Source organism: Gracilinanus agilis, chromosome 1, assembly GCF_016433145.1.
Source record: "Gracilinanus agilis isolate LMUSP501 chromosome 1, AgileGrace, whole genome shotgun sequence".
NCBI lineage: Eukaryota > Metazoa > Chordata > Mammalia > Didelphimorphia > Didelphidae > Gracilinanus > Gracilinanus agilis.
The window spans coordinates 312460879-312476857 of NC_058130.1; the positions used below are offsets into that span (position 1 = coordinate 312460879).

Here is a 15979-nt window from a genome sequence, read left to right on the forward strand (position 1 = left end):
CTTCCTTCCTTCCTTCCTTCCTTCCTTCCTTCCTTCCTTCCTTCCTTCCTTCCTTCCTTCCTCCTTTTCTCCTTTCCTGCTTTCTTTCTTTCTTTCTTTCTTTCTTTCTTTCTTTCTTTCTTTCTTTCTTTCTTTCTTTCTTTCTTTCTTTCTTTCTTTCTCTTTCTTTCCTTTCTCTTTTTCTCTTTTTTTTTCAAATAAGCCCTTACCTTACATCTTGGAATCAATACTGTGTATAGGTTCCAAGGCAGTAGGGTGGTAAGGGCTAGGCAGTGGGAGTTAAGTGACTTGCCCAGGGTCCATAATACTTTTCTACAGAGATACAGATTGCAGGTTACCCTTGAGGAAATATAGAGGTTATGCAACACATTCCATAAGTGAAAGAAGATGGGTCTAAGTGGCAGAACCTACAATGCCCTAAGAAGATGGTGAGGTGAGATGAGTGGCGGTAGAGAAAGGCACGCTATGTAGACTCAGAAGGTTAAGATGTTTTGTTACATCTTAAGGGAGAGATTGACTATACTGTATTTTTTTTAAAATGACTGATTTCAGTGAGATATTTTTGGTTCTAAATATAAATAAATTAAAGAAAGTCCCTTAGGAAGTCATATTGTAACATATCTGTGCAATTGTGTATGGGGAGACATAAATCCTGTCCCTCTGCTTGTGTGAAACCTAAACAGCAGTGGTTATTACAAAGGGGTTTCTGTTACAATGTCTTAACTGGTACTGAGTTACTTTTTTCTGAGAATGCTCTTAGCTCGAACTTACATTGTTTCCTAAAATACTACAAAGCTCCCACAACACACAGAAAAAACAAAATGTCCCCCAAATCCAGAAAAATTTTATCCATTGTCATCTTTTACCACTAGTTTCTTGTCTTTAGAGCCATCCATTAACAAAATGAGATATGATAGAATGTGGCTTCTGATGGATACAAAACCTTAATGTAAGCTCTTGTGTAGTCTGTTTGGCTAGTGCATTTGACTACCAAATATTAAGAACTCCAGCAAAAAGCTGAAAGCAATGGACACAGTCAAACTCTTCACACAGATTTAATTTAATTGCACACAGAACTTATATTAATGAAAAAATGACAACTGGAAAAATGCATGTATAAGAACAGTCTCAGAAATTTATTTTTGTAAGAAACATAAAACTCAATCCAATTGTATTCTCTGTTAGGGAAGAAAATGTCAGAGGTATTTCCCTTTCTTGGTTTCCAGGACCAGTGAAGGAAGGCATCCCATACAAGCCTCAAGAGGGCCCTAGCAACCCATTAATGAGCTTAATGATAAGGCAATTAGGCACATTTCATTACTTGCCTTGTTTTCCAGTTAATACAATTCTAGTTTCTAGTTAATCGCAATGCCTGTGAAGACACAATTACTATGAAGACCGCTGAATTTTATGTCTAAAGAAAATTGTTTCTAAACATTTTATGTGATAAATGTGATGCTAAATTAATTTACATAATTTTTGATATGAAATGGGAGGTAAAAGAAGGGTTAGGGAAGTTAATTGATCTTTCTTCAATATAAGAACTATATTTTAATTAAAATATTTAATAAAGAAATTCATGGATTTATTGAACACTAAGTATATGCTGGATAGGAATTGTTGAGGGTAATAAAGAATAAGAAAGTATGGTTACTGCTGTCATGGAGTTTACAGTCTAATAAGGGAAGGAAGAAAGGAAAGAAGGAAAGCAGCATTTATTTAGTGCCTACTCTATGCCAGGCACTGTCTTAAGCACTTTACAAATATTATCCTATTTTATTCTCACATTAACCTTGTGAGGTAGGGGCTATAATTATCCCCATTTTATAGTTGAGGAATTGGAGGCAAACAGAGGTTAAGTGACTTGCCCAGGGACTTAAAGCTAATATCTGAGATCAGATTTGAAATCAGGTCTTCCTGAATCCAGGCCAAGCACTGTATCCACTGCACCATTATGGTGAGACATGAGCATAGTAACTATAAGAAAGAGTACAATATGAAAATGCATGGAGAGAGGCACAAAGTATTCAGAGGTCATACAGATGACTTCTGGTGGGGAAGAAGAGCATTAGGAAGGGATTAACTGAGTTAGCTTTTGAAAATGGAGAGGAATGGAAAGGCAGAGCTGGGGAGGAGGGAGTGAACATTCCAGGGGCAGAGAATAGTATCAACAAAAAAGTTTTCTCGGGTAAATTCCCACTTGCACAAGAACATTGAGAGCATCAATTCCTATTGCAAATAGGAATGTTTTAGGTTTCATGGCAAAAACTTTGACTCTTGAAAATTTAAAATCTTCTGAGCTAATCAAATAAAAATGTAAAATGCCAACCCTTAATGACAGGAAACAATATAGTACAGTGTTAAATTTAGAGGTAGGAGACCTGGATTTGAATCTGAATGTGATCATCTGCTACAGATGTGATCTTGAGCAAACCCCTTACCCTCTTGTAGTCTCAGTTTCCTCATTTGTAGAGTGAGCAGGTTGGATTAGATGGCCTCCAGTGGCTTCTTCTAGCTCTAAAATCAATGAGACTTTGGATTTTTAAAAAATAAATGAACAAAAACATTTACTTCTGTTTTGCTTTATTGGCTTTAATAGCTTTTTAAAAGTGTAGGTCGAAATAGAAATGTAAGCAGCAGGATTCATTGACATTGCATTCCTGGCTTCGGCTCTTCACCAAACCAACAAGCTCCGTGGATAGGAGAGAACAAAGGAGATGATGGAGATGGGGTTTACATTTCTTGAAGTTCCACTATTTGGCGGTGCAGCTTGTTTATGTCTTTTTGGAATTTATATTTCTCTAACTGGATCTTTGCCTTCTGTATTTGTTGGAGGGACTCAAGAGAGCCACGGATCGATTGAAACCCTGGTGTGAGAACAGGTATATTTAACTTAAACTATGCCTTGGAACAGTTTTTTTTTCATTTTTCTTAAAAACAAAGTCTTCTAATCAGCCATCCTGCTATCATTGATCACTGTTTCATTCAAAGTATGTTAAATTCCATTAAGTCCTATCTGTAAAGGTCCTTCAATCTGTCTTATATTTCAAGGAGATGTATTAGGACAACAGTGCTCTAAGTTGCATCTGCCTAGAGTGTGAAAATTTAATTCAATTCTGTTCACCCAAATATTACCAATTGAAACAGCTGAATATTTTAATGAGTCTATTGCAAACACTGCCTTGCCATCTGCCATTATTCGCAGGCCGAAAAGAATGGGCAAAGAGTACAAATAAGTGTTGGATAAGGTGTCAATGCAGTGGAAAGAGAGCTGAATTTAGAGTCAGAGGGGTTGGGTTCAAATTCTGGCTCTGCCTTTCATTATCTTGGACAAGACAACCTCTCTGGGTCTCAGTTTCCTTAGCTGTAAAATGAGGGGGCCAGACTAAGTCTGAGATCCTATGGATTTTCTCTTGACTGGGGTTATGAGTTTGAAGACCTTCTATGAGGGGAATCGGATTAGATTTTAAAACTTATCTTTATACAACCACTGGGAAAGGATCTGAGCCTAGGACTGAGGCAGGTGAAGACAAAGAATTCTCTTTGTCAGAAAAGCACAAACCTGTCAGAGAAGCACAAAACCAGATAGGATTGTCAGTTTTACATATGGCTTACACTCTAGGGCAGTGATAGGGAACCTTTTAGAGATGGAGTGCTGTTCCCCTCTCCCCCCAGACTGAGTGTCATGCCCCTGCCCCCACTGAATGCAGGGCATACCCTGCCTCCCTTTACTCTCCACACAGGGGAAGGAGGAAATGCTCTCATTAGGCTGCTGGGCAGAGGGGTGGGTGAAGTGAGGAATGTCCTCAGTGAATGTAGAGGCAGGGAGGGTTATGGCCCAAGCACTCTGCTCCCCTCCCCCCAGCTCTGCCACCTGTGAGTCGCCCACCTTACCCCCTGAGCACTCTCATTGACTGCTGGGCAGAGAGGGGCTGGGGATGAGAAAAAATATCATCAGACACGGTAGAGAGGAGGAGGGGAGCAGCTCCACCCGAGTCCCTCTGCCTTTCTAGTAATGAACTCTGGGTGGGTAGGGGGGAGCAGCCACATGCCCACAGAGTGTGCTTGGTGTGCCATTTTTGGCACCTCTGCCATAGGGTTGCCATCACTGTCCTAGTGAGTAGAAAATTTAACTGCATTTGAGTGAAAGCAGAGGCTTAAAGAAGATGAAAGAGGCAGCATAAAAAATGACTACTTTGAACCCAGGGCACTATTCTTGGCCTGAAATTTTATTTTGCGTGGGTTTAGGGGCAATTGTTCAGGCAACAGTCTTTGTACAGAAACACCTAAAGGAAACACTTCAGACAAAAAGACTTTTCCTCTCCCAGAAAAAGTGATGCCAATGTCAGATGGCAGAGGTCATCTTTAACTGACCAAAGATTTTGCTTTTCAGAAGGTAGGAGGGAGAGAAAGCAAAAGCTCATCAATAAAATTTAATTAAAAAAAGAAAGGTCATTGAATTCATACAGTAAGTGGGAAGATGGGAAATGGGTTGTGTATAGTTATTCTTTACCTCTTAAAGGATTTAGTCTGATTGCTAGTAGACAGATGGTTGCTCATCAGCACTGATCTGATGCCCTTTCTTTGCTAAAGTTAGAGGACTCTTTCAAATGAATCCCTTTTGATGTTCTCCCAGCTTGACTCTGATACCATTAACCTTTTAAGCAGAAAAATCTGTCATCCCACTGGACTTACTGGTTCACTTTTTCCCCTTCCTTTCTTTCTCTATGTTTCTGGACCCTGTCCACCCTCTGTACCAATTCCCTACCCCCACCCCAAAAAAGGTCATCCTGCCAGTCGCACACCATGAACTGAATCATTACCTGCAGTTTAATAGGAAAGGGCATTAGATTCAATGTCTCATTCTCCTGATACACAAATTAAGATTTGATACTCTTTAAAGTCCCTTTCAGCTTTAAAATTTTGTGACCTTAGAGAAATCAGAGCAAGTTGTGTTGGGCATAGCCTTAATAATGTGACCAACTGTGAATGTAGGAGGTAAATTCAGAAACTTTATACCCAGGGGTATGACATAGGATCTCAGGTTTATGGATTTTGAGCTAAAGAGGTACTACTCCCTTTTGAAAGCATAAAGAAAGAGGAAATCATTTTGGAAAAGCAGTTTTCTGAGGGTAGGTAGGTGGTTCAGTGGATTGAGAGCTAGGTCTAGAAATGGGAGTTTCTGGGTTCAAATCTGGACTCAGGCACTTCCTAGTTGTGTGACCCTGGATGAGTCACTTTACCCCCATTGCATAGCTCTTACCACTCTTCTGCCTTGGAGCCAATACACAGTATTGATTCTAAGATGGAAGGTTTTAAAAAAAGTTAGTTGAAGATAGGGAACATTTCTGTGATTGAGGTAGGTAGACCCAAAAGTCCTGAGAGGGGTCCAGGGTTACTTTAATGCCTTTTAAAAAATTGATATTTTATATTTCTTTGTTTAAGTTTGGATTTTTTAGTTTAGTTGCTAATTTTTAAAAAAGTTAAATTGTAGTGTTTAAAAATAATTAATCAATAAAAATGCCCTTTATGACTGAATGATCAGTAACTGATCACCTTACAAAAATAAAGAAAATGCCTTGAGGCTGTACTCTAATGCATGTGCTGCCTGTGTCTAGATAGAGGGAGGTATTTTCAGTTAATGGATAAGTTAATGCTCACCTGATTGGTAGTCATTTTGGATTTTGTTCAGTTCTTCCCATATCTGCTTCTCTATTCGATTTATCTTTTTATACAGCTTGTTTTCTGCAAACTTCACTTTATTCAATTCCATTTGAAATCTCTCCGGGTTTAGTAACTTTTCTGATTTTATTATTAGCTCCTGCACTTTGCTTTCCAGATTGTTTTTTGTTTCTTCCTATTAAAAGACACAGCAAAACAAACAAAAAACAAACGTCCTGCAAGAAAACTGTATTCCAGCATAGAAACTGTGCAAAATCTGCTCACTGTTGTCAATTTTTAGATGTAAGCATTATTCCAACCAAATCCTTTTGCCTTGGGAATTATTCAATAACGATTGCCAGCATTTATATAGTGCTTTAAGGTTTGCAAAGCATTTTGTGAATATTATCACATTTGATCCTCACAACAGCCCTGGAAGGAAAGTAGTAAGAGGATGACTCATTTCTCTTGAATATTTACTACCTGTACCAAAAGAGAATAATGAAGTTTCTTCCCAAGTACACCTGGGATTTGGAGATTGAATGAACCAAATTATTCTTAAAGTGATTGACAAAGCAATGGAGACTCTCTTGTAAACCCTCTTTGTTACTGCTTTCTGTATCTGTAGGCATAGCTAAACCACAGACAAGTAATTAGAGTCTCAGCTCTTTTCTGCTCATAGTTAGAAAGGATGTCCAGAACTAGTTCAGCTAAGTCAAAGTTCATTCTGATGAGAGGAGAAAATGCTCTGTCCTCTTCCTCTGTAATTTTTTGGAAGGGGACAGAAGCAGCATGGCATTCAGAAAGAAGACTAGAAAGAATTAACAAGTAATAATCAGAATTGCTAACATTTATATGAGGCAAGTAGGTGGCACAGTGGATAAAATACTAGGGTTGGAGTCAGGAAGATCTAATTTCAAACCCAGTCTCAGGCACTTACTAGCTGCATGACCCTGGGAAACTCACCTAACCCTGTTGGCCTCGGTTTCCTCATCTGTAAAATGAGCTGGAGAAGGAAATGGCAAACAACTCCAGTCTCGTTGCCAAAAAACCTCAAATAGGGTCACAAAGAGCCAGACATGACTAAAATGACTGAACAACATTTATATAGTCTATGTATTAAGCATTTAAATTTGTTATCTCATTTAATACCCACAGTAACCTGGGGAATAAAGAGGCAAACAGAGGTTAAGTGACTTGTCAAGGGCTATAAAGCTAGTAAATGTCAGAGATGAATTTGAACTCAGGTCGTCCTGTCTCCAGACATGGATTCCACAAACTATGTAGCTGCCCCATAAAGACCAATTGCAAGTTCAAATTCTGATTGTGATAGTTGCTCCCTATGTGACCTTGGGCAAGTCACTTCATTTTTGGGCCTCAGTTTCTCATTTGTAAAATGAAAAGAGCAAAGATGAACTATAAGGGTCATTTTTAGTCCTAAATTCTGACACACCACTAAGACTTGGAGTCTTGCTAATTAGGTTAGCATATTTTTCATAGTAGCTACAAAAGAAGAATGACCATTCAGCGAGTCTTGAATTCTCTCAGGCAATATGGCATAAGTATTAGTACCATTACCATTGCTTAGTAACATCATGAAATCTCTATGATGGGATAATATTATAACGAAGAAAAAGAACTGCTTCAATTAGGTAAAGTTTAAGACAATCTTTTGATTTAATATTGAGGTTAAAACTATTATTAATATTGAGATGAATGATCCTTTAGGATCTTTATAGCTTTGTTCTTTAATTAAGTTTTTCATTGTCCCTACCATTTAAAAATTTCAGTGCTACAGAAAAATGGCACAAGGTAGGTGCTCACTGTTTAGAGAATGACTGAAAAAATCCATAGTTTGTGTATTATATTGTAAAAAATGATGAATTGGGGTAGCATTATGAATGGAGAGCATAAAGTTAGAAGGACCTGCGTTCAAATCTAACCTCATACTTCCTAGTTGTGTGACCGTGGGCAAATCAAACAGAAAGCAAATAAAAATTAAGTGTTGCACACCAAACACAGGGTAAATGTTTGGGCCAATCCAATTCAATAACATATTCCTTTGTCTATGGTATCAAAAGCCTCATTCTAGTTTCTTAGCTTATGTAATGTGATCCAACCATTCAGTTCTCTCAAAATTAAAGTGATTGTCTAGGAGAAAGAATTGCCGAAGAATATAGGGCTTTAAAACTAATTTAAAGGAATATCAAAATAAATCTTTTCAAAGTATTTTTTATTTAGATGAAGGCTACATTTCATTTTCTTAGCTTCTCATAGCTCACATTTTTGGATCTTAGAGTTAATTCTAATAATGCTTTCATCAACACCAACACCAAAAGGGGAATTTCTCACCACAAGAAAGTTCCAGATGATATGAAATGATTTTGAGTTGAGAACTGAACTGTATCCATTAAAACTATTTTTAGGAAAAGAGGACAAACTTCCTTTTTTGGAGGGAGAGATGGGGGAAGTTGCAGAAATAGGGGGTTATTAGCCCTTTCCCCAAGGTGGATCAGCACTTAATTTGTTATCCTGAATGAAAAGGAAATATCAGAGATACATATTAGCCTAACATTCAAGATCAGTGAAGTGTGCTGTGTAATACTTAAAAAAATCTTACCTTCTGTGTTAGGATCAATACTAAGTATTGGTTCCAAGGCAGTTCCAAGGTTAGACAGGTTTAGTGACTTGCCCAGGAAGTCTTTGAGGCCAGATTTGAACACAGGATGTCCTGTCTCTATCTCTGGCTCTGTATTCACTGATTCACCTTGTTAACCCATACAGTACTCTTGGTATGATCTGTTGATGGACTTTGGAACAGAGATGTTTAAATGTCTCCAATCTCCTTGAGATTATAATCTTTTCTGCTCTAAACCCTATCCTCTTGGAGGGATGATGTAGCTGATTAGAAGCAATTAATAGGACATAAAGGTGAGCCTTCTCCTGGGGGAAAAAAGGATAATATTTGAATGGAAAACAGAATTGTGGAGTCTAGCCAGAGTTCATAGAGTCAACAAATCTGAAGTTCAGATGAGTAAGAAAGTTCTGGGAAAGTCCTAACTAGGAAGCAAGGGAAGCATTATAGTTTGTCTTACAAAACTTTGATATGGTTGAATTCTTTTTGGTATCATTGTAGTTCAGATAGTCTTTAAAATCAATGAACAAGTATTAATTAATTGCTTATTATATACAAGGCAATGTACTAGGCATTGGAGATTTAAAGACAAAAATGAAAAAGCCCTTGCCCTCAAAGATCTTATATGGGTTGGAGGGATACCAGAATACAAAATACAAGTAAATGTCATTACTGGGGAGGGGTTCCGGGACTTGAAGTTGAGAGGATCAGGAAAAGCTTCAAGTAGTAAGCAGTATTTACCCATTTTTCTAATTTCCATACACAAATCCAGTTCCTGACCCCTCAACCTCTTCCACTGTCTTACTGCCTTTCCCATCCAAAGACAATCTGGAATGGTATATCAGCTAGCAAACATTCACATTTGAGCATAATGTTTTTATTTATTCATTCTAATGGGAGACCTCTGGACATTACTTTAGTTCCTTGCTATAATAAATAGTTTTCTTCATTAGAAAAGTGAGTGTCGTCTAGGAGACAAGACATTTGACCTAACACTTTATTGGGGAAACAATTCAGTATTTCTAGTCTTTAAGTGTAATGTGGGGACTTGCCAATGAGGGCACAGTTTTCAGGGGCAGAAGGAATTTCAGGGGCAGAAGGAATCTCAGTTGCCAACCCACATAGGGAGTTTGGTGCAATTGTTTCTGAAGTTTACAATGGACAGGCTCTGCTCCCCAGTTCACAGCATGAGATGGCACCCTGCCATTGCTTTTGGTTCACTTAATGAGTGGTGAATAGCCTCTTGATTGGTTGTTACGACTGAGTATGCATAAAAAAAGGTGCCAACTGGCCAAACTGAGCATTCCCTTTCCTTGTAGAAGGTACATGGATCCTTGATTATGTTCCTAGTAATCATGTGGGATTCCTTTTGTTTCTTTTCCTCTTAGTGTCTGTCCCTGCCTGGCACATATCTGTGTTCAGTTGTGTCCAACTCTTCATGACTCCATTTGGGGTTTTCTTGGTGAAGATACTAGAATAGTTTCTCATTTACTTCTCCAGTTCATTTTAAAGATGAGGAAACTGAGGCAAACAGGGTTAAGTGACTTGTCTAGGTTACACAGCTACTAAGTGTCTGAGGCCAGATTTGAACTCAGGAAGAAGAGTATCCCTGACTTCAGGACTGCCATTCTATACACTGTGCAACCTAGATGGCCCGTCAGGCATATAGTATTTGCTTAATAAATTTCTGTTGATTGATTGATGATTGATCAATCTTTAGTGAATGAGTGAGTGTTTGGGATGGAATGAACTGGACTATGAGTTCAGAAGAGCCAAGGGAGCCTGGAGTCCATACCAGTTGGCGAGTGGCTGATTCTGGTAAAGAATGAAATCCTGAGGAGTAACCTTCAGGGAAACTAGCCTATGCTGGATCAACCCATTAGCCAGAGAAGAGTGGGCTCCAACATCCATCCTACTAAGTTCACTTCCCAGTATTGCATAACTGGTGGATGTCACTAATTTGCTACAGGATTTAGTATCATGGCTCCAGATCAATTGCTAGGCTGGTGAGATCCCTTACCAGACCTGGCTACTGTCAATTTTTGGGATAGACTCCAGTCGTTGGACCTTTGGTGGCTCTTCCAATCTTTTGATGATCACAAGGCCCTAGCCTAGTCTGCCCATCTCCAGCTCTCTTTCACTTATGAGCAGAAAGAACTCTTCCAACTGGTAAGCTTAATTGGTGTATACAAGGAAAGAAAGAGCTTCATTTGGCCAGTTAGTGCCTTTTCCAGGCATATTCTGTTCTGGCTCAGCAACCAATCAAAAGGCTTTTCTTCACCACTCAATAAATGAACAGAAAACAGTCACGACATATCTGTACCTGTTCTGAGTTAGGGAGCAGAGCCTGTCAATGAAACAGTCCTACACTCTTCCAGAAGCAAGCTCATCAAACACTTCATCATAGATTGGCAGCATGAAGAGTTCTTGGCTGGCCTCAGGGGGTTGTCCTCAGGTCATTCCCCCCAGTACATAAGATGAATAGCTTTCATGATGCCATAAAGAACAAAGGCTGTTGCCAATTTCCCAATAACTCCATAGTACATTTTGAGCTTTCTAGAATTTTTGTTCTAGGACTTGCCTCACACAAAACTGCTTACCATTTTCTCATTTATGGTGCTGAGAAATTGGTTTATATGATAGAATTGTTGTTTTTCAGATTTCATAAGCTGATTTTCTATCCACTTCTGTTGGTTCTGAACTTGTTCACGGAGCTCATTTGCAAGTGTATTTAATCTAAGGGTGAGAAGGGTATTGATTTTAAAAAATTATTGACATTAAAAATAGGAAGTTAACAAAACTGAATTTTTACTCTGTTGAAAAAGCTTGCTGTCATTTCAGCTTGAAGAACCTATTTAAGTGTTGTCATCAAATGATATATTTATTGAGAAGAACATTTTATTAACCACTACAGGGAATTACAAAGGAAGAGGCAAATTTGTCTCTGTCCTCAAATTGTTTGTTGTTCAATGGTTAGACAATTTTCTCCCTTCAGGCTGTTCCCTTGCCTTAACTCTAGTACTCATAAATCAACAAATTTTAATGAAAGCTAATTATCATGGAACAAGATTGCTGAGAGAAATAACAACCTCAGATATGCAGATGATATCACTCTTGGTAGAAAGTGAAGATTTAAGAAACCTCAATGATGGTGAAAGAGAATATAAAAACTGGCTCAAAACTTAACATACAAAAACTAAGATCTTGGCAAGGGGGTCCCATAACTTCATGGAAAATAGAGGAAGAAGAAATAGAAACAGGGTCAGATCTTATACTCTTGGGCTCAATGATCCCTGGGGATAGCGACTACAGCCATGAAATTAAAAGATATTTGCTCTTTGGAAAGAAAGTTATGGCAAGTAGAGACAGTATACTAAAAAGCAGAGACATCATCTTGCCAACAAAGGGTTCATATAGTCAAAGCTTGTGGCTGTGAGAGCAGAACAATGCTTTTGAATTTTGATGCTGGGAGCTCATTGGACAGCTGGACAGCAAGGAGACCATATCGGTCAATACTTATAGAAATTAATTCAGACTATTCACTGGAAGGACAAATACTGAAGCTGGAGCTTAAATAATTTGGTCACATAATGAGAAGACAGGACTCATTGGGAAAGACCCTGATGTTGGGAAATTCTGAAGGCAAAAAGAAAAGAGGACAGTAAGGGATGAGATGGATAGATAGTATAAAAGAAACAATAAAAACGAATCTGAACAGATTTCAAGAGATATAGGAACTTAGAAGGGTCTGGTGTTCTATAGTCCATGGGATCATGAAGTGTTGGGCAAGACCAAACAACAAAGCAGAAATAGATATAAATAAACTATAAAATAATAATAATAGACATATTTAAATAATAATAGACATTATATTGGACTTTAAAATATGCAAACAGCTTTACATGTGTTACCTTATTTGATTTTCACAGCAAATGTGGTAGGCTTGCAGTATTATTATTCTTATTATTATCATCCCTATCTTATAGATAAAAGAAGCTGAGGTATTGATTAAGTGATTTACTGGGTGTCAATATAGCGCGAGAAATTGATGTAAAAAGTATTCAATAGAGAGTTGTGAAGGATAAAAATATGGTAAAGAATAGCAGTTTGAAGCACTGGAGTAACTAGAACCACATAAGATTAATTTGGAAAGGCAGTATAGAAAAGACGAGAGTCCTGGGTGAGATTCTGAAGGCATAAATGTGACATAATTTACAAGGGAGGAGCAGGATATCATGATAAAATGATAAAATGGTACATGTAATGGCTCAGAGATTGGGGGAGGCAGAGAAAGGGAAGGATACTGAATCATCTCTGGGGGCTGCCAAGTAAGTTTTCTTGGAATGATCTACTAACAACGACTAGCTAAACACAAATAATTTTTAAAATTCTATTTAGAGCTATTTTATTAGTTAGGCAAATCACATCATGTTTTGTTACTGAAAATATTCTTACTATATTTTACAAAGTGCTAGGGTGGTTCTCAAAAGAATCTGCCAATGCAATGGTATAAAACCTAAATTACGTGGAGTACAAAGGTCTAATCGTGAGCCTCAACTTTATAGAAATTGTCTTAAGTTGCTCATGTTTAGAAAATACATCTTCATTGTTATTATTATTATTTAGAATGCCTAGTGTTTTAAAGTTTGCAAAGTACTTACATTATGTTATTTTTCACAGCAGGCTTTACAAATAGAGAACCTGAGGTTTAGCAATATTAAGTGGCAAGTCTTGCCAGGGTCACATAGCTATTAAGTGCTGGAGGTGGGATTTATTGATTGACTTCAAGCACAGTTCTCTTTCCACTATGTATTTGGGGGAGGAGGTCTGACTCTGGAGGCAGAAGTCCTGGGTTCAAATGATGCCTCTAACATTTACTGCTCTGATGTTAGACAACAATTTTCTCATCTTTAAAATGACTTCTCTGAGCCTCAGTTTCCACAGTAGGAAAATGGGGATGGTTGGATTAGCTGTCCTCTGAGTTCCCCATGTCTTAACTGATCTCTGGCATTACTAAACTGAGTTAATAACCCTGGTTAGTAATTTGCTCAGACCACTCTGCCATCCTTCTTAGGAGTATTTAATGAATTATTTTCTGGAAAAGACAAAAAAATTTTCAGTTACTGAGATTCTGGAATTAAAATGGAGCAAAGAAGAATGTTATTCGGGGCAGTTGGTGGCTCAGTGGATTGAAAGACAGGCCTAGAGATAGGAGATCCTAGGTTCAAATCTAGCCTGTTACTTCCCAGCTTTATGACCCTGGGCAAGCCACTTAACCTTCATTGCCTAAGCCCTTACTGTTCTTCTCCCTGGGAACCAATGCACGGTTTTGATTCTAAGACAGAAAGTAAGGGTTTATTTTGTTTTATTTTTATTTTTATTTTTATAACAAATTTCCACATAAGTTTTCCAAAGTTATATGATTCATGTTGTCTCCCTCCTTTCTTCCCTCCCCCCTCCTGAAGCCAACAAGCAATTCAATCTGGGTTATATATGTATTATCATGCAAAACATACTTCCATATTCTTCATTAAGTAACGATTAAAAAAAAAGAATGTTACCGTTTTTTTTTATTATAAAGTTTTGTCCATAGTTGAAAAGTCATTTTCTCTGTAGCAAACAGACATCAGGTAGTATCAGCTCTTGTAAGAAAAAAAATTCTAAAGCATCTTCCATTTTTAAAGAAAAAGGATAAAATGACAAATATTAAAATGGGAGCATCTGTGCCCTTGCTTTTTTCTGGGGGGAATACAGATATAAACCACCCTGTAGGGGTTTTTTTTGTCAGAAAACTTGGATCCAAATCCTCTAATGATTATTATTTGTGTGACCTTTGGCAAGACTTTCTAGAAAGAATGTTTGACTAGCCGTCCCCTAAGATCCTTCCAGCTATAGATGTGTGGTATTACTTCTGAGCATGATGGACATGATTTATTATTATGGGTTTTCTCTTCAGCAAAATCCCAATACTGGGGTCTTTTCCAATGAATCCTATATTCTCATTATGTGGCCAAAGTATTTTTATTTTCATTAAAGTAGAAATTTTAAGTGATAGTTATCTTTTGAGAGAAGAGGTATTCTCTTCTCTCAAGTTTCCTCTATCACTCTCTTTCCCTTCTCTCCCAGAGAGGACCCAACCTCCTTCTTCAGGAAAAATAGAGGTCATCCAATGGGAGATTCCTCCTTTTCCCTTTCTTCTTTTCTCAAAGAACCTGTACCTTAACCTCCCTGCTGCCCCTTAATTCCCTCCTCCTTTCCTCTACTTTTTCTAGGCAAGAGCAACCCATCTACTTTCTCATCCTTGATCTCCTCCCTTCTTGCTTACTCTGGCAGCTTGCCCTTTCAATGGACACTACTTCTTCAATCTTGTACTGGTTTCTAATATGCTGCCTATAAATATGCCCAGATCACCCCCATCTCTTAACCACCCCCCCCCCGCCAAGTTATTGTATCATCTTTCTCTTCCTTTTCGTATATAAACTCCCAGAAGTTGCTATTCATTGCATCCACTTTTTCCTCACTTCCTACTCACTTTCCAGCCTTTTGCAGTTTGGCTTCTGATTCCTTCTCTGGTCTGAAACTGATTTCTTCAAGGATAATAACAAGTTCTTCACTGCTATATCTGATGGCCATTTCTCAAGTTTCATCCTCCTTGATCTTGCCAGCTTTTAATATTGTCTGTCTTTTCCTCTTTCTGCATACTCTTTTCTTCCCCAGTTTCCTGGATGCTGCTCTCTCTTGGACCTCCTATTTGTCTGACCATTCCTCAGTCTCCCTCGTGGATCATTATTTGCCTCCCACCTCCCCACTATCCTCTTAGTGTTGCCACCAGTTTTTATGGGTTCCATTATGCAGATGACTTCTAGATATAAATATCCTGCCTTAATGTTGTAGCTTGAATACCAATTCAACTGTCTGTTGGATTTTTTTATCTAGATATGCCAGAGATATTTCAAACCCTGTGTCCAGACAACTGATATCCTCCTTCATCTCTCTTTAACTCTCCTCTTATCTTAACTTTTCTATGTCTCTTGGGGGTCACTCAGTCCTTATAGTTAGTCATCCAGGTTCACAGGGGTCTCTTCTGTCTTCCCCTGCAATATCTAATCTGTTTCTAAATCTTTACTCCCTTCTCACTTTGATCTATTAGATTCCTTAGCTTATGTTAAGGATCAGCTGAGACTTCTACCCAAAGTCTTTTCTGAGCCTCTAGTTTTTAACTCTCCAGCTGGTGGGTAAAGTGGTTAAAGCCTTGGGTCTGAAGTCAAGGAAGACCTGAGTTCCAATCTAGCCTCAGAGGCTTATTAGCTGGGGGACCCTGAGCAAATCACTTGACCTCTGCCTGCTTCAGTTTCCTCAACTGTAAATTGAGGATAATGACAATCCCTAACTCAAGTTGTTGTGAGGACAAAATGAAATAATTGTAAAGAATAATGCCTAGAACTTAATAGATACTATATAAATGCTTATTTATTTTTCCCATCTATTATCTTGCATTTACTTAACTACTTACATTTGGTATTTTAAAAAATATATATTTTAAATAAAATTTTTGTTTGTTTGTTTGTTTTATATTTGGTATTCTCCAGTAGAATGTAAAGCGTCCTCCAGTATCAGGTCTTTGGGCTTGGGATTGGGCAAACTACTGTTTTTAATATGTTTTGGTCTTTATTTATTCAGATG

The 15979-nt window shown here is 38.0% G+C and overlaps 1 protein-coding gene across 1 annotated transcript in view; it reads right to left on the minus strand.

Annotated features, from left to right (window-relative positions):
- Positions 1 to 2733: 2733 nt before the first annotated feature.
- FAM81B (family with sequence similarity 81 member B) overlaps positions 2734 to 15979 on the minus strand; it is a 93116-nt gene continuing 79870 nt past the window's right edge. The window contains exons 8-10 of the mRNA XM_044680493.1: positions 10897 to 11032; positions 5662 to 5857; positions 2734 to 2867 (exon numbers count right to left, since the gene is read on the minus strand). Of these exons, the coding sequence (XP_044536428.1) occupies positions 2734 to 2867; positions 5662 to 5857; positions 10897 to 11032 (466 nt within the window). The remainder of the gene's footprint in view (positions 2868 to 5661; positions 5858 to 10896; positions 11033 to 15979) is intronic.